The 26,561-nt window shown below is 42.7% G+C and overlaps 3 protein-coding genes across 4 annotated transcripts; all 3 read right to left on the bottom strand.

The window, feature by feature from the left end:
• Nucleotides 1-577: 577 nt before the first annotated feature.
• Nucleotides 578-8,391, bottom strand: LOC146670861 (homeobox protein Dlx3b-like). Its single transcript, XM_085402978.1, has 3 exons — nucleotides 7,869-8,391; nucleotides 5,323-5,507; nucleotides 578-3,210 (listed from the first exon to the last, which is right to left on the bottom strand). The coding sequence occupies exons 1-3, from the start codon at nucleotides 8,218-8,220 to the stop codon at nucleotides 2,764-2,766; spliced, it is 984 nt and encodes a 327-aa protein (XP_085259104.1). The 5' UTR covers nucleotides 8,221-8,391; the 3' UTR covers nucleotides 578-2,763.
• Nucleotides 8,392-9,889: 1,498 nt separating this feature from the next.
• Nucleotides 9,890-21,894, bottom strand: LOC146670860 (26S proteasome non-ATPase regulatory subunit 11A). Its single transcript, XM_085402977.1, has 13 exons — nucleotides 21,744-21,894; nucleotides 20,932-21,033; nucleotides 18,756-18,952; nucleotides 18,240-18,297; nucleotides 17,838-18,032; nucleotides 17,604-17,748; nucleotides 17,427-17,487; nucleotides 15,782-15,844; nucleotides 15,523-15,648; nucleotides 15,366-15,401; nucleotides 15,195-15,246; nucleotides 13,069-13,212; nucleotides 9,890-11,156 (listed from the first exon to the last, which is right to left on the bottom strand). The coding sequence occupies exons 1-12, from the start codon at nucleotides 21,832-21,834 to the stop codon at nucleotides 13,070-13,072; spliced, it is 1,269 nt and encodes a 422-aa protein (XP_085259103.1). The 5' UTR covers nucleotides 21,835-21,894; the 3' UTR covers nucleotides 9,890-11,156; nucleotide 13,069.
• Nucleotides 21,895-22,966: 1,072 nt separating this feature from the next.
• On the bottom strand, nucleotides 22,967-25,683 carry rpain (RPA interacting protein). Of its 2 annotated transcripts, none has more exons than XM_085402979.1 (7): nucleotides 25,496-25,683; nucleotides 25,205-25,396; nucleotides 24,890-24,962; nucleotides 24,699-24,810; nucleotides 24,383-24,446; nucleotides 23,215-23,355; nucleotides 22,967-23,102 (listed from the first exon to the last, which is right to left on the bottom strand). In XM_085402979.1, exons 1-7 carry the CDS (start codon nucleotides 25,565-25,567, stop codon nucleotides 23,073-23,075), a joined length of 684 nt encoding a protein of 227 aa, XP_085259105.1. In that variant the 5' UTR covers nucleotides 25,568-25,683; the 3' UTR covers nucleotides 22,967-23,072. The 2 variants fall into 2 exon arrangements, with proteins under 2 accessions (XP_085259105.1, XP_085259106.1); XM_085402980.1 differs by having other exon boundaries at nucleotides 23,215-23,352.
• Between the last annotated feature and the right edge of the window lie 878 nt (nucleotides 25,684-26,561).

Raw genomic sequence — 26,561 nt, 5'->3', positions numbered from 1 at the left:
CTAGAAATGCATTTGAACTAATGGTGTTGAACAATGGAGGAAGATTATTTTATTTCGTGGGAGGTTACATTGCTCTGCATAACTTTCCTTGCCATTCCTTTTAATGTCGTGGTATTTCAGACAAAGACACAATGTCATGTTTTCACTCTTCCTAGTAACATTGTTTGAAAGCATGCAAGTCTGTGTTCTTCTTCCTTGTCACACCCTCTTTTTGTTAGCTAACCCATGGGTTTGGTTGGTTAAGTGTAGCTTGTTTGTCACAGACACACACACACACACTAACTCTGCCACACAAACATTTCTCCTCCCCTTTTCAAGTGTGTGCCACATGAAAGCGGCGTACACCCGTCTCTCTCAGTGTCAGCGGTGTGTTATTAGCATCCAGAGACTCCAGAGTGTCTGCTGCGCTGTCACCTCCCACAGCCTCCTTTACACGCACCCTGCCTGTTTGTGTGTGTAAAATATATAGATGGGCGCAACCTGGATCTGCTGTCTGACTCACTCCGAGAGGCACACCAAGAGCGCACCGTCAGCACTACGCCTTTGTGTGTTTGGTGTATTCACGCGTAAACACGGGTAGAAATGAAAACACCAGCAGCAGATTGAAATACACAAAATAGTACATTTTATTTTCGGTTTGCTTTTTCAACTTTACAGAAAAAAAAGCTCCAAAGGCACAAACTGTTGTGCTACTTCATATCTACACTTGACACTATAAATAAAAAACCTGAGCACAGCACACTTCTGAAAGATTATAAACAGCTTGTTTTTAAAAATATTTTAGCACCAACTTGCTAGGAAGTGAAAGGCCAGGGGATTTTGTTTTGCTTTGTTTTTTAAAATAAAAAAAGTATTACTGAGCTAGCGAAAACACCAAAAGGCTTTAAAAGTGTGAGGAAATAACTAAAGTGATATAATCAGGGTTATCTCGGTTTAAGATTTAAAGAAAGGCCGGGCTATGATGTTTAAAAGATGTGGGAATTTATACTACAATGTGGTGAATTACGGTACTTGTAGGTTGTATTTTAAGCATTAGCATTTTTACAGCTTGGCTCAGGCTCAGCTGCCCTTAAACTTTTTGTAGCTGCGCACCAAACCTCTGTTGGAGGCATTTATTATTAAAAAAAAGATTAACTGAATAATATGTCTGTCTTTGGATATGCAACGCATATTCTGTGACCGGGAGTGGAGGATTCCAGCAGAGGAGTCAAACTCCGCTCAAGTATGTGTGTTCACTGTGTAGCAACAGTTAGCAGCTAGTTAGCTTAGCCTATCTTAACTTAGATTAGTTCTACTTATATGCTCTTATAAACTTTTTAAAACCCTACACTGCAACTTACGCCATAATCTGATGTGTGCTTCCTTATAAATACAACTATGTTTCGGATCAGCGCCACCTGCACTGACACTTTTGAGACCAGTATTGCCGATTCCTCCTCTGCGCTTCCAGCTACTTTCTCTTCTGTCTTAATTTTTTTAATTGACTCATCTTTTATCCCATGTATGATTTGCAAACAAGTCCACGTCTCCTATGCAAACTACAGGCAGCTGTGGCACTCTGCTTTTGATTGGAGCAATTACAAAGTGGTTTTTGATGCAACACCCCCTTTGTGACCAATTACACCCGTTGGCTGCAAGCAACCTCCAGGACTCATTCGCCAACCAGATGGGGATTATATATTTTTCACAACCAATATGGCAGACTGCATCATGCCATGCACTGAAATTATGGGGTGGATTGAATATGAGCCACTTTTTAAAAGAGCATCTTTAAGTGTTTTTAAAACATATTTCAGCTAGTTTAGCTTTGTTTCTAACTAACTATATTGGCTAGAAGCAGCTATTCTGGCTTTTAGCCACTAGCCCCCAGAGGTGAGTTTAATACACTGCTCATACTCATGTTCAGATGCTGACTTTGTAGCTACAACCAGCAGCGGGTTAACCTGCCTAACCCTTGGTGTGAATACTGGAACAAGAGGTGCGGCTCTATCTGAAGGGGGGGGGGGATCACTTTTAGTCTAAGCCAAACCTCTAAACTGAGAGCACAAGCTTTGCTCTTCACTTCCACACAAACCAAAACCACCTGTTTGCTTGTGTTGCTAAGTCCGCTTTGTTGTTCCACAGAGGAAAACAAGTTTCATTCCAGCAAATGTGAAATTACATGCTGGTAATTATTCTCCTCTGTTTCGCTGTTGCGTTGATATGTTATGCGTGTAATGGTCATCAAGCTGTCATATTCTTATTCTATATCAATTCCAAGCCCTGCGCTGAAATAGTGTGGCAGGCTTTCTTTTGATGGGCGACTTTCAGTAGTATTACCAGTTTTAGTGGAATAAGTCTGTCTAACTCCCCCTTACAGAAAGAAGAAACGTGTGAGGGAAATACTGAGCATTTCTATATTTTTCTGCATAAATATATTCAGAATTCAAATATTTATAAACAAAACATGAACTGTTATCAGTGATATTGAATATAAATGTCAGTCTCTGCACTAAAAAACCCATTTGAATCACCCCGGTCTCCCACAGTGTTGTGAGTTCACCTTGTGGGCGGTGGAGGGTAAATGAGGCCGACACTTGTTTTCAATCCACATTTGCAGCCTGTGTGACAACATGTGTTTCGGGTTTTTGCAGTTATGACTCGGATTTGATGATCACTGTCAGGTGTTTCTGCACACAGCACAGCTCAGAATCATCCAAAAAAAAAAAAAAAGCCCCAGGTGAAGCCCAGGACTCCAGTCGAAATGTTGTCCATTTTTCTACATCAGTAGACGGCTCCCATACTCTGTGTGGCCGACGGAGCAGTTGGTGGTGCGTGGTGCACTTGGCCTGACTGTGAGAGACCTAAGTGTGCACCCTGCTGTTGGTACCAGTTCTGGTGTGTGTACTCCCCCATATAGGCAGGTGGAGAATCCACCGGAGGCTGATAGGGAACCTGCCCCCTACTGGTAGGATCCAGCATTGCACTATTTTTGACGCTACCATTGCTGACGTTTGGGTTGTTGCCGCTCCCGCTGCTGTGGTTGCTGCTGTTATTGTTACCATTGCTACTGTTGTTGTTTTCCCACACAGCTGGGGATGGAGGAGAGTTGCAGGCCATGGAGTCACTGGCGTCTGGACTGTGTTCAAGAGGAATATCACCGAGCGGAAACTCTCCGTTCTTGTAGAGCTTCTTAAACTTGGAGCGACGGTTCTGGAACCAGATTTTGACCTGAGAGGAAGAAGATAAAATGTTGAAGCAACTTAAATATTAGGATTTGTTTTTTGGCCACTAGTGTGTGACATATTGTAACTATATAGTTTGAGCATAGTTTGTAACTATAAAGTCTGAAATAGTAAAATATCCTTATTTGGCTTCTTGTTTGGAATTTCACTAGGATTGATACCATAAAGGTGTCACCTTGGTTTGGATTTTTTCCATCTTAGAATTTCGTATATTTTTGCCTTCACATGCAAAATCATCTATTTTATGCTTTTTAAAAAAAGCATCAAAATAACTACGACAGAAACAGAGCTATTGAAGTTTGCCTCAATAGCCGTTTTTGTGTTTGCTGTAGCGGGGAGGTTCAACTTTTGATGTTGAAACTTGTATTTCCAATCGACTAGCAGTGAATGTTTGCAGACAAGTCGGCATCTTCCACAAGAACTACAGGCGACTGTGGTAATCTGCTCATGACCAAGGCAATCACAAGGTGGTTTTAAGTGCATGCACCTTGTGACAGTTGTGGAATACACATTGTTCCTCCATGACCGGTTTCCACGTGACTACTGGAAAACTTATGTGAGAAATTTCTATTCATATTTTTCAAAACCAGCTGCCTATATTACGCATAATTGACTGGTAAGATTAGTCAGAGATATGGGTGCATTATAGTGTTAATCTAAGCCACAAGCAGAATGGGGAGAGTTTGAAGATAAACTTATTCTTCCTTCAACTTTCTATGCTAACTCTATAGCTAAAGCCAGCACCTAGTTAGCTTACCGTCAGTTTTTAATGTACCTATTTTCTTCTTTCTTTTTAGCACTGTTTTGCTAATCAAGTAGAATTTCTCTGCATAAATGTGAGTTTTCTCAGGCTTTCTAGCCAAAACATGCAGTAAAAAGCTTAAATAATCTAATTTCAGGCAATTTGTCTTAATTGTATGAATTACAGACAAGTTTAGCAGCTAGCTAGTAAACGCTATGTAGCATTTAGCTGCCGAGGAGGCAAAAACTGAGTTATATCCATTATGTGGCCAAGACAAAGTATTCCAAGTCTATTATAATGTTTGTTATATTTCATTAACCAGTATTTTAAAGAAATACAGATTTATATAATTTTTTTGAAAACTCACTGCCTTACTTAAATGTCTGTATCATTGCCTTAATCTCATCTCAAAGTCATTTCTAAAATGCACCTATTCAACAGCTGTTACCAAATAAATCTTGATGCAGCTAATTTTTAAACAATAAATAAGCTTTAAAAAAAGAATGAGGCATATTAATTCTTGTTTAATGTGGACTTTAAAGAGATTGTTAACCCTATTATTCTTTTATTTGTCAGTGAATGCTTCAAATCATATTTCATGCTTTTTCAAGCTGAAGGGAACTGTGCTCATGTCTGTGTTTGCTTAAAGCTTGGGAATGTTACCCGAGCATGACGCAGTGCAATGATTTACAACAGCTGTGATAAAACAACTCACACCTCAAGTTTTGTCTTTTATCACTCAAGCACAGATAATACGTCTGCTAGTAAATCATCAGGGCACGGAGATTACGACAGCAAAAACCAGACTGACACACTGCAACAACTCGCAGCGCTGCCTACAGTCAAAGTCAGACGTTCAGTGTAGTGTATTTGTGTTCTCCTCTATTTTCATCTGGGGGAGTTTTAAAGCGTGATTTTTTTATACATTTCACATTTTTATTTCGGAGTGATTCCAGTTCAGTTTTTTGTAAATTTTATATATTGTAGCATCTTTATCTTCAAGTTTTGAGACCTCTGAAACTTTAGAGTACACCTCAAACACCTCAGCTTTCTGCGCTGTGAATCTTTGCATTCAGCTGACATCGCTGCTAAAAAGCCAGCATCACTGTCCATTCAGCTGCTTTCATTTCTCACGTCTCTGATAGTTCCACTGCTTTAGGGCCTTTTCAGTTTAGACCCTGGCTTACATATAAAATGACCTTAGGAAGCCAAATTTGAATGTGAAATACTATCAGCGCATCCATTTCACAGGACACTTCACATCCTTTCCGTGCTTCCACTTGGCCGGTACTTCCGATGCTTTTAAATTCTGCAAGTCATGACTGAACTGCAAAGTTATCACCCATAAAGTCTCACCTGCGTCTGTGTGAGGCCCAGCTGTGCAGCCAGCTCGGCCCGCTCTGGCAGGGCCAGATACTGGGCTGTCTGGAATCTCCTCTGCAGAACTGCCAGCTGGTAGCTGGAGTAGATGGTCCGGGGCTTGCGTACCTTCTTGGGCTTCCCGTTGACCAGCCTAACTTCCACGTCTGGTTCTTCTTTCACTGCAGTGGCGGCGAGGGAAAACAAAAAAGAAGTAAAAATACTGCAATATTTTAACTGACGTATTACCCTTTCACGCCTACGTTTCTCATACAATGAACTAAACTTGCATTGTTTTACTACAGGGCAGTTGGTGCAGAGAAGTTTTAGCACAAAAATAGCCAGAGCCACTGCAAACCCCGAAATTTCAAAGAAATTCCGCCAGCACTCTGAGCTTATAATTTTGGTCTGAGTGTCTCCCACAGCTGGGGAGGGAGACAGAGATTTATAGGTGCTTTTCATGTAGCCTGGAGGCCTGACTGTATACAACGCCGCTCATTTGTCCTGTTGTTATTCTTGTATCCTTTTTTGGGGGTCTTTCTTTAAATATACAACCCCTCGTTGTTTGTATTGGAAGAACACATTGGGCGGCTCTGGTCCAGGACATAGTGTGAGTTATTTAGTAATAAGAAAGTCAGCAAATTGATCTTCGGCTCCTCCGGTCTGCAGTGTTCGACAAGTGAGTAGTAATAATCAATGCTAAATGAATCCCCATTGCATCATCAGTGTGTGTGATTTGTACAGGTGCATTGAATAAAGCAGCTTTTTAACAATAGTAAAGTACTGCATGCATGCCTGAATCTGAAAGGCAACTATTTACAAAGCAGTCTATATTGACAGTTTTTTTTACAAGCTATTTTAATTATAATAGGCTTAAAAACATCATTTTGAAATTGCTTTTCACGTGTAAGAGTTCCAAAAGAGACTCATTACATTCCACTCCAGTGTTTTTCTTGCAGGCTTTGTAGCCAAAGTGGGAGTTATTCTATGCTAAACTTTTATATTCTATATTAAACCCACACACTGTGGTTGTTTAAAAAGTCATGTGCTAGACTCCGTACTTTTGAAAGAGAATTTAAAGGATTTATAAAGGAGAATAAAATGTATTTAAAGAACCAGTTTATACTAAAAGGTCTACATTTCTAGGCTGTGTTCAAATTCATTAATCGTTTGGTTACGGATGATAGGGTTTACATATTTGCACCTTTGTTTGTTTATTTATTTTTCTGGGCGTGGCGACAGGCTTTGCGTGATAAGGAACCATGCACGTTGAATGATTCAAAGGCCAAGGCTGACTGACAAGTCGTGACACCTGATGTACGTGGCTGTGGGCCAAAGTCCCCCGGGGCCGTTTCCAGGAGTGAACTCCCAACTGGAATGCCAAAAACAGTACACCAGTCTGTCAAGCTTGTTTTTTCCCTGTAGTTTGCGCCGGCACACCTTCCAAGCTCTAAAAAGGAGCCCAAAGAGAAATCTTTCTTGTTTGTTTGTTTTGCACTCAAAGGGAAGTTACAGAGAACTCCCTTTATGGTTGTTGTTGAAAATGTTGACGTTGCTGTGCTATAATACCGACACGGGATCAGCACGTTGAGCCCACTGTGAACCGGTTGCGTGTTAACAAATGAGTCGTTCGCTGCTGATACCGGTGAGGTTGAAAAGTCACTGATTAGAGCTGGAACGTGGCTCCCATCCAAAGGCCTTCGGCCTGCTCGTCATTTCCCTATCAAAATACGATCTGAATCAGGTTCAAAGCAGTGATGATAAACAGGAGCGTTTTGCACCGAGGCTCTGCTCGCAGTGACTGAAGCTCACCGGTGATGATCCCCGTTTCTTCGAGGAATATATACCCATCACGTCATCCTGCCTCATAGAAACTACACTGATGCCTTAATTGTTTGTGATATCCCAGACAAGCTTCCCATTGATATGTTTATCGACGTTAAAGCTTAGATTTTTATAGACTTGTCTTTCCTTTTTTAAAACGTTTGGGACTTTTAAAACAAGGTAACACAAACTGTAGCACTCCATCAGCTGCATATGAACATGGTTGTTTTGTTTTGTTTTTTTTACTTTGTAGAGTTGAAGAACAGCTACTCTTCATAATATCTTTGTGAGTCTTCTTTCTTTCTTTACACAGACACGTTACAAGGTTATTTCTCAACAAAGTGATAGCCAGCGCCTCTCCCCGGAGCCCAGCACCATTGTGTGTGGGATTTTGCTCCTGCCTAATCATTTTCTCGTGATGAACAATAGAAAGTTATTTGAGAATCCGTTGAATGCTTCCACATATCTATGAAATGTGATGTGTGGAGAGTTGGACGCAGTGGAAAAATGAAAAACAAAAATAACTTTCTTTTTTTTTCTCGTGCGTAAAACTCATGCGCAATTATTGGGTTCATGTGGCGAGACATGAGCTCTTGCCATACATCAGCCTCAGGTGGTCAGTGTGGCTTTGACAAAGATGGAGAGCAGCTTACGCAACAGTGCTTATCACATTTATGCTCATATTTTTTTTAAAAACTTTCCGTTACGGGTGAACTTACCGCTGTCCTGCAGACTTGGCTGAACCTCCCTGTTGAATGCTCCGTGCTCCCTGTATGCTGCATGGGGGTAAGGGTACTCTGCCTTCCCAACGGGGTAGGCACCGCCGGGACCCATTCCGTTGAGGCTGTAGTGGTGGTATGCGTACGGGTTCATGTGCTGAGCGGAGTACGGCTGCTGTGCCGGGTAGAAATCCTGCGAGCCGTGGAGCGCGCTCTGACCGCTATAGAAGCCCATATCTGTGGAGGAGGACTCCGGCATGGTCGGGGAATCCTTGGAAGCCGAGATGGAACCACCGGCCACGGGGATGGAGGGCTTCTTCTCCTCGAAGACAGGTGAGGACTGCCCGTTCATTTTCAGGCGTTTATCTCGCTGTTGTCGTCTCAGATCGGGTTTGCTCTGAGCTCCGAAGCAGCACTGTTTAGAAACTCCTCACACAGTCTGAAGCTTGCGTTCCCAAACTCCCTTGACGCAGCAGCCAGGCTGTCCACCGTGGCGGCGCCCAACCCAACTAGAGCCCCTAATTACAGGGCGCGCCGAACTGAGCCAAGCCGAGCAGGACAGAGAGGAGTGGATGTCTCCTTCTCATTGGCTCGCCTGCTCGTTCCCTGCCTCTGCCCTGAGGCCAAGACAGCGCTGTCGCCTGTCTGGCTCCCTTCTTTTCCCCACATAAACCTCCAGTAAGCCTCTCCTAGGGCCTTCACCAGAGCGCGTAAATAGCTGGCAGGACTTACTCAAAAGTCCTTATTTTATCTACCTCGAAATATATTCAAGTTAACATAGAGAACCGTGAGCAGAGCAGATAAAATATGTAGCTACTAACCAAACTATGCGTAATGGTGTTGCGATAAGGAGTGTTAACGCATTAACGTAATAGTGCTGCCTCCCATTTAAATGCAAATAGAGCCAGGTGCTGTTTAAGAACACGTTGGGAGTTATTTACAGTTAATCAAGGCTCGTCGTTTTCTTCTTTTACATGTGTCAATGTGGGGCCCCGGGCTTCTGCTCTGCCTGGGATGGGGGGAGAGAAACGGCCAGCAACAAACCTACTATAAGTTTTGAGTGCATGTGACATTCCCGAGAGACAATACAGGAGGATAATGGTAAAGCTTCCTTGCAGTACCTCAGTTTGAAGTGAAACAGTACAAAGTGCTATAGTTTGCAGTAACAGAGGGAGCTTGTTAAAAACTGAATGCTAATTTGGCTTTTTGCATACACAAATTACCATCTCCCTCACAGGCTCTTTGATCGAATAACACTGAATCTCACCACCAGGCGTCGCTGTTGAGACTACAGGGGTTTTTAATGAAAACGCTTTCACAACCGGCCTGATGTAATAGAACTGTTCTTACCTCTAACCGCAGGATTTGTTCACAAGTTTAACACTTTTAACTGTGAAGCTCCCTCTTTTAGGAACACATGTAAACCACATACTTGTTTCTTTTTAGCTAACTATGTTAGCAAGTTAGTCTTTACTTTTAGCTAACTATCGCCTTTAGAATGCATGTTTGCCAACCTGAAACTGTTACTGTATCTATTCGTATGTTTCTTGGTTAACCATTCTTTGCTTTAAAGAAAACATCTTAACCATTTACTGGTTTTCCTTAGTAACAGAAATATACTTGAGCTTGCACCGAGTTTTCTCTAACTGCTCATAAACACATTCAACCTGAATTGTAGCTACTGTAGCCATTTCCATATTCATTGCTATTAATGTATCAGCTACCTTTAGCTAATTATACATTTCTTTATTGGAATTAGTAAAAGCAGATTTTGTAACCACTGCCTTTGATTGTATAGCCTTCTTCACATGCTAGCTTTTACATGGCTCACCCAGAAGATGCTCAGCAGACTCCCCTTATAATTAACTGAACAACTGTGTTCTTATCAATATCATTGGTTGACAGTTAGTTTACTACAGGCAAGTAAACAAGTTAAATGTCATTTTCAACATACTACCAAAGTTGCTGGAACAATAAAGAGTGAATGGGTGATTATTCCCAGTGTTGTAAAAGCACACCGCTTGCAGGTTTGACTTTTTTATTAGCATTTTTCTTTCTCTATGTCATATATGGTAAACCTTTGAGTCCTTGCAAAATTAAGTTCCCAGAAATGTACAGCTTTATTTTCTTCAGCAAAGCCTGCCCTTTTCTGCACAACCGACTCATCATATCTCAGAACACAGAGTTCACCATCAAGTCATATCTTAAGCCTCAAAAGCTCTTCATGTGACTGACCGAGCTCTCAGTGGCAAGGTATACTCTGTTCTTATGGATTATAAAAAAAGGGGAACAGTGTGAATACATCATCAGGCCTGGGATGAACAGAGGCGCTTGGCAATGTTATATACAAACAGGAGGTGGGAGTGCAGAGGGGAGGAAAGAGGAGGGGGTATTGGAGACCCCAGCATGGTGTGATGACTGTTCTCCCCTTTTCCTGTGGCATGGTCCCAAGTGGACAGAAGAGCAATTCCCTGTATGGTCCACAAATCCCAGAATGCCTTGTGAGTGAGCGAATGAGCACACTTAGGGTGAAAACGTTAAAGGGAGAGGGTGGCAAAAGTTGTGGTAAGGAAAGAAGGGCTGTTTGATGTCCTGTGGACAACACGGGGTCCATTTTTCACAACAACAGATAAAATTCAAATGTTCGGTTTCAGGGTTGGCTGGAAAATTAAACAGAGCAGGTAGAATTCAGATCTACCTACCAACCAACCCACCTTCACCCTTTTTTACACTCTGAGAACAGATCAAACATTTGTGTGTGTGTGTGTGCGTGTGTGTCTGTTTATAATACATTTATGTATAAGTGCTGTATATGTATTCTTTACTGGTATTTTACAAGATTCCCTGATGGCCAGCGCAGAGAGAAACAGGAACCAAAATAAAAACTAAACAAAAGGGAAAAGGAAAAGAGGCTCATCCAATTTTACATACAGTAAAAATCAGTGGTGGGAGAAAAGAAGAAAGGCGCAGTGCCTGGATTTGTCCATAGGGAGGAGCACTTTGTGTCTGATCAACCCCAATTAGATTGGAAGGAAGAGACAGTGACAGGAGGGGCGGGAGAGCAGAGGGCTGAGGGAGGACCAGGAGGAGCGGGCAGTCCACCCTGTCAGTTTGCTGTTCTGTTGGGTCATCTTCAGTGGGGCAGCTGGTTGTTTTGCTTGCTGGGTTGTTGAGTGTTTTGTGATCTCCTCATCCTTCTCCCCTCGTCCCTCCCGGGTTGAAGTGAAGCAATCGACAAAGGTCAGACTGGCCCACGTCACTCCAGACAGGAGGACAGATGGTGTCACTCTGAGAAGAACCATAAAGACAAACAAGACAGAAAAAATGATCAACAGACACCAGGATGAGGTTAGTTTATGTTTGCCTTACAGGCAGCAGGACACACCACACTCGGGACCAGGCTAGCTGCTTCTGATTTACAGAGCAGACAGAAACCGCTCTTCTTTTTTCTGTGCTACGTGCTGAACATTGGATTGGGCACGTCGGGTGATGGAGGGATCAGACAGCTACCTACAAGGATTGAGGACGGACACACGCTTTTTAACCTGTCACCTACATACTATTGTGCCAATGATAAAGTCATTTATAAAACCTCTGGACCTGTTACAGCAGGAGTTGTGCTCAACCTGTCACACACGTGACCCAGTACACAAAAACTCAGCTAAAGATACAGAACCAGAATCCTGGCTGCACAAACACACACAAAAAAACACAATCAAGAACAAGCAGACCTTCAAATATTTTGCAATCTTAACTTCATTGTGTGCAAAAAATCTCTCAAAAATATATCTGAAAAATATCATTTGAACAGCTTCTGATGAATAAACTGCAAATAAACAAAGCACGTTTGTAACCCAGGTCCTTGTTCAGCAAACCTGTACGCCATGAGGAGGAAACCCTGGCTCAGCGCAGCCACACCACCGTGTACCTTCTTCATATATCTCCCTCCAGGAATTTGCTGACATTTGTTATTCTTTATGAGTGCAAGGATCATTATTCTTCATACTGAGACAGTGATTTTTATTCTCTCTGTGATAAATTAAAAAACTGCAGTGAAAAAGTAGCCGGTAATACACACGAGGAATCAATACAACAATAGTTGTAGTCTGCATCGCTGTGTGTTTTCACAATGAGGCAAAACTTTATTTATATAGCACCAAATCACAACAACAGTAGTCTCAAGGTGCTTGAGGTAGAGATTTTCTGCTGAAGCATAAATCTGCAGTTAGTGACACTGGTGACTTTTGCTTTTTCAGCAGTTTTTAATGACAAGTTTAAAAATTTACAATCGTTCTATAAGTGTGTATTTACGTGTTTGTATTATTACTGAACTACAATAACTCAAAGAATGGACTATTTTGACATCGTCGTGTACAAAGTGTTTTGAAATGCATAAATGAAACCTGGTTTTTTGTTCATTTTAGGAAACATAAAAAAAGGAAATCATCAAAAAATATTTGACTTTAGCCGTGTTTTCTCCTGCTGCGTCGCATATCAGTCTGTATTGACTGAAAAACCCGCAAAACATTAATTAATTATTCAATCAATTTTCATCAGCTACCAGAATAATTGATGAAATCATTAAATCCTGGAGAACTATTCACTCAAACGATTCCCAATCTTACCTGTCAAAACACATTTTAAAACCTTTAAATCTCATCTCGTCATCCATCAGTCCAAAACTCCAAAGAGGCTCAGTTTACAGCGATGAGATGGAGGTGAAGCAGTAAACACTCACACTAAACCGCTAACTACAGGACCTTCAACTCGCTGTGAGTCAATAATGATCATGCTGAAGGCAAACACCACACCCAGACTCACAGTTGGCAGGTGAATACGAGTTATGTGACAGAAAGAGACGGCAGCGGCATCTAACTGAACCCCTGGTTCTGATCTTTAATTCAGTAACAAACAGGCTGACGGAGGTTTTCTATACCTTACAGTAAACAGGTCAGAGTCACCACAAATAAGCTCCGAGGTTTCATTTTTACAGGATTGGTCTTGGCCTCCTTTAAATCTGCAGAGCCAGACACACATTTTACTGATTCATGGATTCCAAATATTTAGAAATTAAAATAAAATTCATACTTTGGAGAGTAACTCACTTTATTGTGTAGTTACTTCATCACTGCTCAAGACTGCTGGAATGAAGTAAAAGCATCTTTCTACAGTGCATGTGAATGATCTCAATCAGACTCACCTTATGTAAGCTTCTTGGCTTTGTTGTAGAGAGAGTCCACCACTTTGCTCATGTTCTGAATGGTCTCTAGTGCCGCCTCGTACGTCTTATCCACCACCGGCTCATCAAACACAATCAGGACGCCTTCACCTTGGTCCAAAATACCTGTGGAGTAGGAAGGAGTGAAAGCAGGAAAGAGCCACAAAACATCATTATTTAAAGAGGAAAACACTCGTACACAGTGATGTATAGAAGACCTGCATCAGGACTGGGACTGTGAGTGAACGTTATAAACCATACTGCACAATTAAATTCTATTTTTAAAAAAGACCTTTGATCAGGGACAATTAATGTTTGAACATAAATAGACAGCCGTCAGCTGATCGGAATATTTGCGGGCTTCTTGTTAAACTTTCGTAAAACTGCTTTAGTTGTTATATATATGCAAACAAGCAAACATATGCAAAGGTCAACAGTTATTGAGCTACTCTACCTGTAGCTTAAAATATTGTCCCAAGGACTTTGCTTAAGCAAAGAAAACTTAGTGTATCAGATATCCACTTTATATACCTCGCTCAAGAATCAAAGAACACTTGTAGCATCAAGTCAGTTAAACTTGTGGGACATTGATGTGAAGTAGCAGAGTTTCAGCTGATTAACAGCAACAATGAGACAACGTTCAAAACAGGACTGGTTTTACAGCTGGAAGACATTTTATCCTTTCTCATCTTTCACTAGTTTTGCATTTGGCTAAGGTGACCGTCACCACTGGTAGCATGAGGCGATACCTGAACCCTGCACGGGTAGTCCAACTACTCCAGGATGGTAAATGGTAAATGGACTGGTTCTTATATAGCGCTTTTCTTCTCTTCTGAGCACTCAAAGCGCTTTACACAACTTGTGCATTCACCCATTCACACAAGCACATTGTTCTAAGTAGCATTCACCCTCCGATGGATGCGTCGGAGAGAAATTTGGGGTTACTACCTTGCCCAAGGATATTTGGCATGCAGACTAGGGGAAGCCAGGAATCGAACCACCAACCTTCCGATCAGTAGATGACCTGCTCTACCGCCTGAGCTACAGCCACCTCATTGTCAGAAGGTTTGCTGTGTCTCCCAGGACAGTCTCAAGAACATGAGACTGTGGAGGCTGCAGGACACAGACAGTTACTCTGGGAGAGCTGGACAGGGACGTAGAAGATCCTCAACACATCAGCAGGATCAATACCTGCTCCTTTGTGCAAGCAGGAACAGGATGAGCACTGCCAGAGCTTCAAAGTGAACTCCAGCAGCCACAGGTGTGAATTTGTTTGACCAAACAATCAGAAACAGACTTTGTCAGGGTGACCTGAGGGCCCGATATCCTCTAGTTTTCCCTGTGCTCACTGCCCGACACCCTGGACTCCGACTTGCATTTGCTGTAGAACAGCAGAATTGGAAGGTCTGACAATAGCAATCTGTACAGGTGAGAGCAGGTTTACCCTGAACACCTGTGACAGGCGTTAAAGGGTCTGGAGTAGCCATGGAGACGTATCCCGTCTGTAACATCGTTCAGCATGACCAGTTTGGTGGGTCAGTGATGGTCTGGGGAGGCATATCCATGGAGGGACACACATAGTTCTACAGACACCCCGACTGCTGTTAGGCAATAGGATAGAATCCTTGGACCCAGTGTAAGACCCTACTCCCATGCTGGTCCTTGGTTATTGTTGGTGCACGAAAATGCCCAGCCTTATATGGTGAGAGGATGCAGGAAGTTCCTGACAGATAAAGGAATTGATACCACTGACTGGCCTCCATCCTGGCCTGACTTAAATCCAACAGAACACCTCTGGGACATTATGTTCTGGTTACATCTCAGACTGTCCAGGAGCTCAGTGATGCCCTGGTCCAGATCTGGGAGGAGATTCTGCTGGACACCATCCATCATCTACAGTACCATTCTGAGCTACTATTGTGGCATTTTGGCAAAATGGACAAGCCCACTCCATCATTTATTACTTGTGTCTTTGAATTCAGCCCTGTGTAGGTTGATCGTTTTTATTTCCATCAAACCATGTGGCATCCTTTCATTCCTAAGACATTACACCACCCATATCATGTACACAACCCAAGTATTCATTGACAAAAAACGCTCACACGTACCATGAAACTTCGAATCCAAGATCATTTGTGATAATTTCCTCTCCACGTCTCCCTGCAAGACAGACACAGCATGAGTGCAGCGATCACAATATAAACCTTTTGGAAATACTTAAAGCAGGCAACTGGTGCATAATGAAAATGAAATACTAACCAGCAAGAGCAAAACCTTACCTTAGAGAGTTTGATGAGGGAGGAAATGTGTGCTATCTGTCAGAGAAGAGAATACGAGTGCTTATAAACACTAAGCAGTAATCAGCGCACTACACAGGTAGCTGTTATTCTATATGAGCCATGTTCATATCTGTCAGAAGTGACTGGAGAGGATTACCTGGACCCTGGAGAATGGCTCGATGACCCTGATGAGGTTCTGCTCCAGCAGGTTATCATACAGCTTGGTCAGGTGGGTGCTGATGATGGGATCATCCCGCAGCTCTGCTTTGTACTCTGTTAGTGCCTGGGGAGGGGAAGTAGAGGGCAAATGACAGGAGGGGGTTCAAATATTATTACAACTGAAAATGTAACCCACACAAACCAGTCTACTAACCACAATGTCAAGGAAAAAGTCATCAAACTCTACATACACTCACCTTTTCAAAGTCTGCCAGCGACCGGTTCTTGCTGGCTTGTGCCACACATTTCAGCGAGTCTGTCTGTGGGAGAGAAAGAGAGGGATGGATAACAGTAGAGTCAACATGACCGAACAGCTTTTACTGACAGATACTGGACACAAAACAACCAAGTGTTCACAAATATACAGTAAATCCTGCAGAAAGCCGTCCATTTGGGGTAAAATGGTTACTGTTGCCACGGCCGCCCATTCTCACACAGCATATTATGCAGCTCATGGTGCAAAGTGAAGATCACGTCTCTGCAACTCTACTGGAGGGATGGAACGTCATGCTTCCAAAACACATTCCCTCATTTGCTGTTGTGCAAACGCATCGGTCCAAAACCTCCAACAGGTGTTCAGCTGGGGTGAGATTAAGCAGCAACATGTGGATGCTACAAATACCAGGCTTATTTACATGTGTTTGTGCTACAACCACAAACACGGTTAACTGGGTCACTTCTGGCTCCAAAAGAAAGTAATTCAAAAGCAGACTTAAGCAATGCTAGCCCATCACTAAGGTCGTGTCCAAATTCATGAGGCCTCCTGAGGCCGCATTTGTAGACCGATTACGTCACAGCGACGCGCCGAAGGCTGTCCAAATTCGTAGACTCCTCCGAATGCAGCCGACAAATGCGTCCTCCTTTTCCCCGAATTTGAAGGATGGGTCGGGTGTGTCCTTCGTGGCCTACCATATCCCAGAATTCATAGCGCGGCCCAGCCAAACTCCAGTTTCCAGCAATGGCGGCCGCTACTAAGTTTTAAAATTACTCATACTAATCTTTCTGGGTCACAAAATAAACTTTTAACATATTTTCAGGCGAGAAAGTAGTTGTGTAAACATCAAATATCTGCTCGGTTTATCAAGATATCCCATATTTGCAAAAGTGCTTCGACGTTTTCAGAGGCGTCTGCTACCCACCAGCTCGACAGCTAGCCGGGAGCTCGAGGGTCACTGATGCGGCCGAGAACGGCACAACTCCCGGCACATCATTTTCAGATCATCGCGGACTATCGCTGCTCGGGTTAAATGTAATATATAAGTCACTTAGACAACCTAAAAATGTTATTGTTGGGCTTTTTTCAGTGTTTTGTTTGTTCGTGAGTAAATCGGTTTGGCTGAGATTAAAGTTATTAGATTAGATAAAATAAAATAAAACTTTATTAATCCCCCGGGTGGGTTCCTCCTTGGTTTTTACACAGCTGACTAAACGTCAAACAGAAAACTGATTAAACAGAAGTATGAGACAGTCGAGAATTTACTCCAGTGTACCGTTATATTTTAGACAGCAAGGAGCAGGCGGCGGAGTTTATTAAACTCCACCAAGACAGCGGGGACGCTAATCAGAAGGCTAGACCGTCCAATTTCACGGCCGTTTACTTCCGGCCTACCCAACCTTCTGAGGACCCGGCCCATGTAGACCGCGAAGGCCGGGTCCTCAGGAGGATGCAGCCCATGAATTTGGACACGACCTTAGTCCATCTTTATCTGGATTACAGGACCATGCACAGAGCAATCCAAAGCTCCACATCCTTTTTGAAGTCTGGCTAGGATAGAAATAACAGTTCCAGGCAAAGTCTATTGTATTTTAAGTAAAATAAAAAGTTGAAACAAAGAGTGATACCTGTCTGCCGGCATACCGCAGAGCTAGCTTGCCGCTAATGAGGGCCTGGACATCTTCTGGCCTGAGGCAGAGAAGCAGATATGTCAGACACAGCATGGCGACCCCTTTGGAAACAGAGTTTTGTATTTCCAGTAGCTGTATTAACCTCTAAAGGCCCCAGTGATGTAGAGCACTTACGCATTGAGCATGATTTTGCAGAGCAGCATGTATTTGAGGGCTGTGATGGCTCGGGGGCTGTCGATGGAGTCGTAGCCCTCGAAGGCCTCGTAGAAGTAGGAGTAAGCCGTCTTCCAGTCTTTCTCCTCCGCTGCATGAATGATCCCTGGAAACACGTGAGCACATACAAATGTCAAGCTGGCAACGCTGCACAGACGCGCATTTTGATTTGTTTCTTGCTTTTACGAAGGGTACCTGACTGCATGTCTAAAGCTGCTTGTAGTTTGGGCGGGCAGTAGATGGCGTTGGCGGTTGTCCTAGCAGACGTGAGGGCTGCGCGGGCCTTGGGCAGGTTACTGAGGGCGTGGTATGTCTTACTCTCCAGCAGCTGAACCTCCACTAGCAGGGCCTTATCATCCATCTTCTTGAGCTCCTGCAGCAACTGGGAGCCTGGAGAAAGAAGACATGCAGTAGAGTCAGATCTCAGCGTGAGATTCTTCTTCAGACAGGCGGAAAACCTGGAGTCCTTAAATAAGGACTAAAACTGTTTTAAAAAATAGTTTTATAGAACACTAATATGTTTTCTGCAAGTTGTACACACAAGGTTTGTCTTGTCAGGCAAATTAAAAACTGAAATGTGAGGAGATTTTCACCCACCAAGCTGCAGAGCCTCCTGGTAGCACTTTGTGTCGAAGTACAGTGAGATGAGTCGAGCCTGAGGAGAGAGGAGAGGTTATTTCTCCCCCTGAATGTAAACCTGAAAAACTGTTAATTTCTGCTGATAAGAACATCCTGGGATATGTAAAGGGTGATGAGCTGGGTTCCTTTGCTGCTCACAATCCAGATTATTGAGATTTAGTTTGTAGCTCTGCTATATGTTATTATTAGGTTCCCATGGGTAAAAAAATAAAGTGCTGTACAAATTAAGTTATTATTACTCCTCTCTGGGTGTCTTCCAATCCTGATCCTGGTCTTCTTCCTGTTAAAAGGGAGTTTTTCCTTCTCACTTTTTCTTTCCCACAAGAAAAGACTAGACTATAATAAAAAAGGGAACTAAACACATCCGCCTGTTCACAGAGCGTTACTGCTCGCCCAAATAAACGTGAAAGGTAAAGACCCGGCCACTGAACAAAGTGATCAGTGCAGTTGAGGCATAACGGCAGCACATCTCACCTCTAGCGCCTGTCTGAGGAAGGTCCTCTTCTCAGCCTTGGCCCACTCTATGCATTCAAGGCAGAGCTCTACCTCCTGACCCGTGGCAGCCTCCATGTCCAGGAACAGGTCCAGCAGGGAGCGGACCAGCCGGGCTGCCTTGGCCTTGGAGATGGAGTTGAGGAAGGGCCGGACATATTTTAGCAGCCCCCCGAGCTCTGAGAAGAGGATAAATAGAAAAAAATTATTTATCTGGGCAAATAAAAACAAACTGCAATTTCAGAAAAAGGCAACTTCAAACTGTTTTCTCAGTAATGGAGGAAAAAGCTAAGTCTGTTACTTTTAGATTTCAATAAAGCCACATGTCTTATGATTCATCTGTAAGTCACAAACCTCAATGTTTTCTGTCTTTGGACTCAACCGACAACTTAAAAGAATGGCCTGTGTCATTCACTGCTGCCAATAAAAATACAAACTCGATCCTTTAAAGTCCTCAGCAGTTGTCAGCATTCAGGTCTTTCAGGTCATTCAACATCGGACACCTACACCCAGGCGACCCAGCAAAGGTTGATCAGACCCCAGCCTGCATCCCAGCAGCAGCCACCCATGGATCAGTCCTCTTTATCCACAGCCACCTTGTGGCCTTCTCTGTGGCTTCACCTACAGACCAGAAGGCGCTCTTCCTAGCCACTCCTGTTAGGCCCAGTTGGTTTAGGACTTTGCAGAGTGAGCACCCTGCAAAGCCTCTGCAGCCCACCTCTCTACTAGCTCCTGGCACGTTTCCTTTCATTTGCCTCTTCCATATGTTCTTCCCTGGATCAGTCATGGCAGATTTCATGGCAAAAATCAGTCACCTTATGTTGACCTCATTGTGAAAACGTCATGGAGTTAATGACAGATGTGAAGGAGATTTTAGGTTCTCCTTAAAGGCTTTAGACAAAGAAAGCCTCACAGGGGACAGTGAATTTTGATGTTGTGGGTCTGAAGTGTTCAAACTACTTTGTCCCAATGTCGAACTACAAAAAGCACAGTTTCAATGCCTATATTATCATAGTCGGTGTTTTATTCTGGTTACACAAACAAGGAAACTCAAACATACCACTTCATTAGCAGTCAAATCAAACAGCTGTATTAAGAAATGCTGCTCACGTAATCTCTTTTCTGCTACCATTAGCCACATGAACTTTTTTCTTATAAAGGCTTTCATTATCTCAGCAGTCAGTTAATTAATGATCACCCTAAAACATGGCAAAAATGTCACTTTTATCGTTTCAAATGAAGTTTCTTTCAGTTGCTGCGTCCACAGCAGGTGGATCTACATCCTTGACGTGATTTTCTTCCCACTTCCTGACACAACCCTCGCAGGTATTTATAACTCCTCCTGGTCTCGAACCCAGGACCTGTCATGTGTTAGATGAATGTAAACATTTACACTACAGAGCCCACCACCATCATATTTAATACAATACCAAACAATTTCATAGCAAGCTGATTTCACGAAGGTTCAGAATTCAGCTGTGGGTGTTCAAGACACAGGCCTGTCAGTATACTAGGAAGTGACAGAACTCATTGACATGATCGTCTTCGTCACTTATATATTATACTTCTGCATCAGATCTACATCACAGCTTACATTAAAATTCGAACCCAATTGTTTCCCGCAGAAGCCTAAATCAAGCTTCAGTAGTGTTGCCTATTTGCTTCCCTGAACAGCGAGTTTTATTAAACCTAGCTGTGACCTGTGTGACACCATTATGTCCAGAGATCTGGCATCTGCCCATGTCAGCCGGGAAGCCTGTAAACATGTTGGTCATTCCAGTCCTGCTCACACTGAGAGGGCAAAAATATAATTTTTCATCCAGTCTCTTTGCCTTTCAGTGGTCCAGTGAATCCATAACTAAAGGGGGTAATGAAGGAAGCAATGAAACACCTTTCCTAACTTCTGGTTCACTTCATTCACTCACTTATGAACCTTTCTTAGCAAACCTGATGATTCAACCAAACCCCTAGACCAGAACAAACTCCTAGGACACACAACAATCGTACTTGATCAGGTTTTTCAGGAGTTTGCTCAAAGACGCCCAAACAAGAGTTGGTTAAAGTTGGTTTCCTATTGGTCTAGCTGCTCAACATTCACAACGTATGTAAACAAATCATAAACAGTGTGTTAAAAATCAGGACACTGCGTTGTGTTTACCTGCGGCCTGTCCCGTCTTCGCCAGCAGCCCCCCCAGCTCCAGGATGCTCTGTTCTTTGACACGCACCGCCTCCTCATCGCTGTCCTGGATGTCCCGCTTCACTACAACACACATAATGATGATGTCATCTGATCCGTGTTAACGTGAATCACCGCGATATACAAACAGTGAAAATGCAGATGTCCCATTACCACTCCGTCTCTTAACGCTACAAGATATAGCTATCATGAGCGGAATGAGGTGGGTGGCGAGCAGCCAAGAGGCTCCAGAAGCTGCGAAATACCGGAGCTGTCACAGTGAAACAATAAACGGCATTGGCGACTAAACCGCTAAGCCTTTACAAACGACAGAAAGAATCACAACCCCGCACTGACATGCGTTATGATTAAGACGGTGATATTAGGCAACAAACTCATTTTCACTTAAGTTTCTTTGTCGGCCTGTCATCTGACTAGACAAGGGATAGCTGCTAACAACGCTGGCTGCTAGCTAACATTAACTAGCCAGCTGTCACCCAAGTCACTGTCAAATGAATGAGCGGGGTAGCTAACATTAGCTTGTCTAATAAGCTAGCCGGTATATTGCTAGCCGGCTAGCCCGCTGCTGCTGACTCACTGTGCAAAGCAGTCGGCAAAAAGACACGGGCAGCACTGAGCTAGCTAGCTCGCGTTAGCTTAGCCGCTACCTAGCGAGCAAAGAGCAAGCCTGGCTAACTGAGCTGCTCCAGGACTGATGGAGCAAAGTAAAAGGCTCTGTGTCTACTCGTGAAATAACTTTCTCTCTAGCGCCACGTTTTGCGGAATATATTTACCTATTGAATGTAAGATATCAATAGAGGCATTCCGGTCTGTTCCAAGAAGAGACTGTGCTCTCTGAAACTCAGCCACTGCCGCGGCTGCCATCTTTCCTCTGCCTGCCTCCGCTCCACTTGGCTGGTGGTTTTCCGGTCAGGTCGTTCACAGGGTTGGAACAATGTCTCCCTCTACAGGTCGCGCCCAGTACTACGCTGGGAAACGGCGCTTGGAAAAGTTTCACGGCATATTAAGCTCTAACAGCAATGCACAGCATTAACTGTCTCATTTGTTAATTATGTTTTAACAATTTTTAACATACATGTTTCCTCCAGTCATTAATGCAGAGCGTTAATGACTGGGGCTGCAGAGCCTCAACGAGGCCATTTCTGTGACAAGTTTTTTTAAAAATGCTGAGGAATGGGTTTTTACGCAGCAAGGGAAAGACTGTATATTAAAGATGGACACATATTCCAGTTTTCAAACCAATGCGACGGGGCTTTAAACCCCTTTCTCTTGTGCAAAAAACACATCACGTGTTACAGTAGTGTCCTCAATAAACACTTTGCTGATGGGCTCAATTTTCAGTTTTAACTCATACTGAACACAGCATGGTTTATATGTTCTAAATGATGGTACCGTGCAGTGCACTCATTTACACAAAAAACTACACCACTCAGGTTTTACAAAGGGACTTTCCAAACCAGGGAGTTAGCAGAATGTAGCTACATCCTTTACATACAGTAAAGGTGCAAATATTAACTTTTTCCCCATAAAGACAACATTTAACTGCTTCCACTTTACCCTTAACGGTGAGTTTTGCCATCTGAGTATATCAATAAAGACGTGATTTGACCATTAGAATCGTTTCTGGGTTTTTCCAGTGGTAGCTGTATATGCAGAGACCAGTTTGACTAACTTCTGATTTAAAACCAGTCATTTTGTTCTACAAGCATGAAAGAAAAAAAAAAAGTAAAACTCAAGCACGATTATTGTTTAGAAAACCAACACTGTTTCTGTTTTGCTCCTAGTTTTTGGTGAAGTTTAGCAGTGACAGCTTTGCCATTTATGATATGCTGTGTAAACTCAGACAAGCGTAATAATGTTAAACTGTCTAAATTGTATATATTGTGTATATTTTTTGTTTTATTCTTGATTTTATTTTCATCATGACTGAGATAAAGTGAGAAAATCAGAGCTCGACTCTACCGAGCTAAAAAAGTAAAGAAAAGAAACGTCATCATCCGTTTAATATACAAAATTGCCTTTATTTAATAAAATAGACAAAGAGCACAAAAAACTCAAAATCAAATCTCACGAGTGGAGTCACTCATGACAGCCGTCTGCGTTCACAGGACGATGGATAGGTAGTCACAAACCTAAAGTGAGAGTAAACGAGAACATCTGGATGTTTTAGACCGACAGCACCTCAAACTCTGAGACGTTAATGACACTTGACGTGCGAGCTGTGTGGATGAACGGGCACCATACCTTGCAGCTTATCATGAGGTTGGGAGAGCCTTCTATGTTAGGAGCTACAGAGAACACCGGGTTGTGGAGGCAGTCTTCCATGTGCTCCGACACCCTGGACTCCAGAAGATGCTGCAGGACATCAGGAGTGATGCTCTGCTTCTAAGGACAATGCAGACATTTCATCATGTTTCCACTTTCTCTCCTCTTCCTTTACCTTCACAGGCTTTCAGCATATTTTAGCCACGTACACTATTTTTATTTTATTCAAATCAAGACAGTCCGTACAGTCATTCTAATAAGAAAGTTTTCAAATAAAACATCTGGTCCTCAGCAGGTTTGCCAAGTCTCTAAAAAGAACACAGTAGCTCAGCTTAGGTCTGGAAGGCTGCATATGAAGGAACTACAAGGAAAACCAAAAGAACAAATTCCTTTTAATACTACAAGTGGAGATGTTTGGCCATAACAGCTGTGAAGCACAGTGGAGGAGGGGTCATGATTTGGGCGCCTTGCAGTAACAGAGTCACACATCTGAAGAGTCAAATGTGAGGACATTAGTCCAACAGTTACAGCTGGGCTGAAACTAGATCATGCAACAGGACAATGATCCAAGAACAGCAACAACAACAGAAGGGCTCAGAAGAAGAAAAAATACTGAAATGTTGTGGTAGAAACTTAAGAGCAAAATTCTGGTGGTAATACAGGAAATGATGGCTTCAGGTTATTGCAGCTAAAGGTGCTTTTGCAAGGTTCTGTAGTTGTATTTAGATCATTTTAAAAGCTTAGTTTTTATAATGGCCTGTTCTTTTTCATGCAACCATAATTGTTGTGGTTAGGATGAACAGGCTAGGGAATACACTGTGAAGGAATCTCCTCACTAAGGCAATCGAGCTGACACAGCACTGTGTGCCCGTACACACAGAGAGGAGCAGATTGTCACTTTTGGGGCATTTTAGCCTAAATCTAAACTCGGGACAGACGGCTGCTGGGACAGGGGAAGAACACACAGGCCTACGAAACTGTGTCAAATTATTAAGGAGGAGAACAAAGACTGAATTTACGATGCAAACTGACAGAAATAAGGCTATCATGGACAATAACAGAGTGCCAACCAGCTATGATTTCTAAAGTTAGTGAAGCCTTCATAATGAGTTGTTTTTTTTAATAGATTAGAGTTCAGCAGACAAACCTTAGTGTTGATATAAACTCCACAGGGGCAGGAGATAAAGAAGCTGTTGAGGTTCAAGTTGTTCCTGTAAGATTAAGAAGCAAGCTCAGGTTGACTGACAAAAATTCTGAATTTCATGTCAGTGTTTCATGACACACTCGGTGTGAAATGGCCTTCAGATTCTATTTGTGACAAAGAAGAAAGTGTGCGTGCGACCGCTCTGACAGAAAACATTTTAAGGCAAGTCGACCGCTTTAAATCCCAGTTAGAAATCGCGAAATGAGAAACAACCAATTGTTGCTGTCACGTGTTTAAAGCGATTGATTTCCAAACTCACGTGTGACATATGGGGCAAATAATACGCATCTCATCCATTCCTTCCACGACAGATGATATGTACTGCTGCTCAAACAGCTGGTTCTTCTCGTACTCTTCAATAATGGACATCTCTGCAGCACAGAGAAACACAGAGGCTCAGAATCAACAGGATCACACAGGCTGGATCTCCACTGAAAATACCCGTGTTACCTTCAGACATGAGCTCCTGCTGGATTTCCTCAAACACCGCCAGTTCATCATACTCCCTCATTACACCCAACATCTGTAAAGAAAAGTGTCAGACCAGTTCTCCTTCAGATTACACCAACTAAGCTCTCGTCTGCTCTCAGTGATTGTAATCAAGCCTTTACATGCAGCACAGTGTGAACGCCAAAGCAGTTTTCACATTATAAAGATTTTTATCTAAATTAACAGCTAAAAATGACCAAATAATGAGAGACAAACGAAATCCAAACACAGAAGACATTCCTAATAAGAAATGAGGATATGCTGGGAGAGACAGACCTCTGCCATGCCCGCAGGTCCCCACAGTGAGGGCAGTCTCTGGTCCTCGGACTGCAGCGCGCTCCACTCCTCCTCCATCACCTCCTGGACGATGATGGAGGCCCCGGAGCTGCTACACTGCTGGCTCTCCCCCATTTGCCGGTATTTCTCCAGCAGCCTGGCCCGACTGTTTTTTAGCCTGTCTACACAGCGCTTAAAAGCACAAGAAAATATCGCACTGCAGCGTTAGAGTCATAGCCTGAAAAAGTTAGCAACACGCTAGCTAACTAGCTCTCCGACACCTTGCAATACCTTGCGATATGTTTCTTTCCATGGCGGAGTCGTTCCTTTATAAAGTGAGCGGTGCCTGTGCAGAGCGTCCATCAACCGTCTGTGGAGGATGTCCGTTTACAATTGCTCTTTGAAACAACCGGCTAAAGTTGGAGAAGACTTCAAAATCAAAACATTCCGGCTTTACGCCCCGCCACCCGGAAGTTGGCGTGTACTGGACCGGATTGCATGACGGGTTATGTCGTTTTTGACTGAAAAATACTAAAACAATAGATAAATAAATAATAAAATAAATAAAATAAAAGTCCTGTCAGCTTTAAAGAATTGAAATAATATGGGTAATGAATAATTGGATTCCCCACATTACTCATATCAGAGGCAAAATATCGAAGTCTCTATAAGGTCAAGGATCTCATAAATCAAACATCATTATATACTCTCTATTGTTCTATTATACATGACATACTGTGTGGAAGTGTGGGGAAACACGTATAAGACACACACTTATCCAATATACATTCTGCAAAAAAGAGCAATAAGGATAATAAATAAAGCTACTTCAAGGGAACCATCAAATCCACTTTTTATCAAATTAAATATTCTCAAATTTAAAGTGCAAACAATGTATAAAGCAGCAAATAAATCTTTTCCCCACAACATTCAGAACTTGTTCCAAATAAGACCAAATACTCATGACCTGAGAGGAATCCTTGTGTTCAGCAGGCCAGTAGTAAGGACAAATGTAAAATATCAGAGCATTACAGTCAGAGGAATTAGTGTGTGGAACACCTGTACAGATGAAATCAAGACAAGTACATCAATACAAAAATTCACATGATTGTTCAAAAATAATAAATTGCATGAATATAAGAAATCTTCCTCTCAGTGACTGAGTTGTCTCATTGTGTCCTCATTTTTTTGTTTTATATAGATCAAGGCCTGAGTAACCCAACCTTAAGTGTTCATTAAGGTGTTTGTCACATAGATATAAAACAAGCTCAGAGATTAAGCGGGTGTTATAGACAGGGTGATTCGTTTATGTAAAAATGTAGTTTGTTGTTGTTCTGGTTTACGTGCTGAAAATGGT

Source organism: Rhamphochromis longiceps, linkage group LG4, assembly GCF_057381845.1.
Source record: "Rhamphochromis longiceps isolate RC_006_pf linkage group LG4, R_longiceps_female_GT1.1, whole genome shotgun sequence".
Classification (NCBI taxonomy): Eukaryota; Metazoa; Chordata; class Actinopteri; order Cichliformes; family Cichlidae; genus Rhamphochromis; species Rhamphochromis longiceps.
The sequence above is the reverse complement of the archived record's forward strand: the minus strand, read 5'-3'. Positions and strand labels throughout refer to the sequence as shown.

What these genes read in the sequence shown, in the direction of transcription:
- LOC146670861 (XM_085402978.1), bottom strand. Translation starts at nt 8,220, where the DNA reads ATGAACGGGCAGTCCTCACCTGTCTTCGAGGAGAAGAAGCCCTCCATC. An exon ending in GCCAAGTCTGCAGGACAGCG is followed by an intron (nt 5,508 to 7,868) that starts GTAAGTTCACCC and finishes CCGCCACTGCAG; the next exon opens with TGAAAGAAGAACCAGACGTG. An exon ending in TGGGCCTCACACAGACGCAG is followed by an intron (nt 3,211 to 5,322) that starts GTGAGACTTTAT and finishes TCTTCCTCTCAG; the next exon opens with GTCAAAATCTGGTTCCAGAA.
- LOC146670860 (XM_085402977.1), bottom strand. Translation starts at nt 21,834, where the DNA reads ATGGCAGCCGCGGCAGTGGCTGAGTTTCAGAGAGCACAGTCTCTTCTT. An exon ending in GAAGACGGGACAGGCCGCAG is followed by an intron (nt 18,953 to 20,931) that starts GTAAACACAACG and finishes TCCTCTTCTCAG; the next exon opens with AGCTCGGGGGGCTGCTAAAA. An exon ending in TGCGGTATGCCGGCAGACAG is followed by an intron (nt 15,845 to 17,426) that starts GTATCACTCTTT and finishes TCTCTCCCACAG; the next exon opens with ACAGACTCGCTGAAATGTGT.
- rpain (XM_085402979.1), bottom strand. Translation starts at nt 25,567, where the DNA reads ATGGACGCTCTGCACAGGCACCGCTCACTTTATAAAGGAACGACTCCG. An exon ending in GACCTGCGGGCATGGCAGAG is followed by an intron (nt 24,963 to 25,204) that starts GTCTGTCTCTCC and finishes TTTTCTTTACAG; the next exon opens with ATGTTGGGTGTAATGAGGGA. An exon ending in GCAGGAGCTCATGTCTGAAG is followed by an intron (nt 24,811 to 24,889) that starts GTAACACGGGTA and finishes TCTGTGCTGCAG; the next exon opens with AGATGTCCATTATTGAAGAG.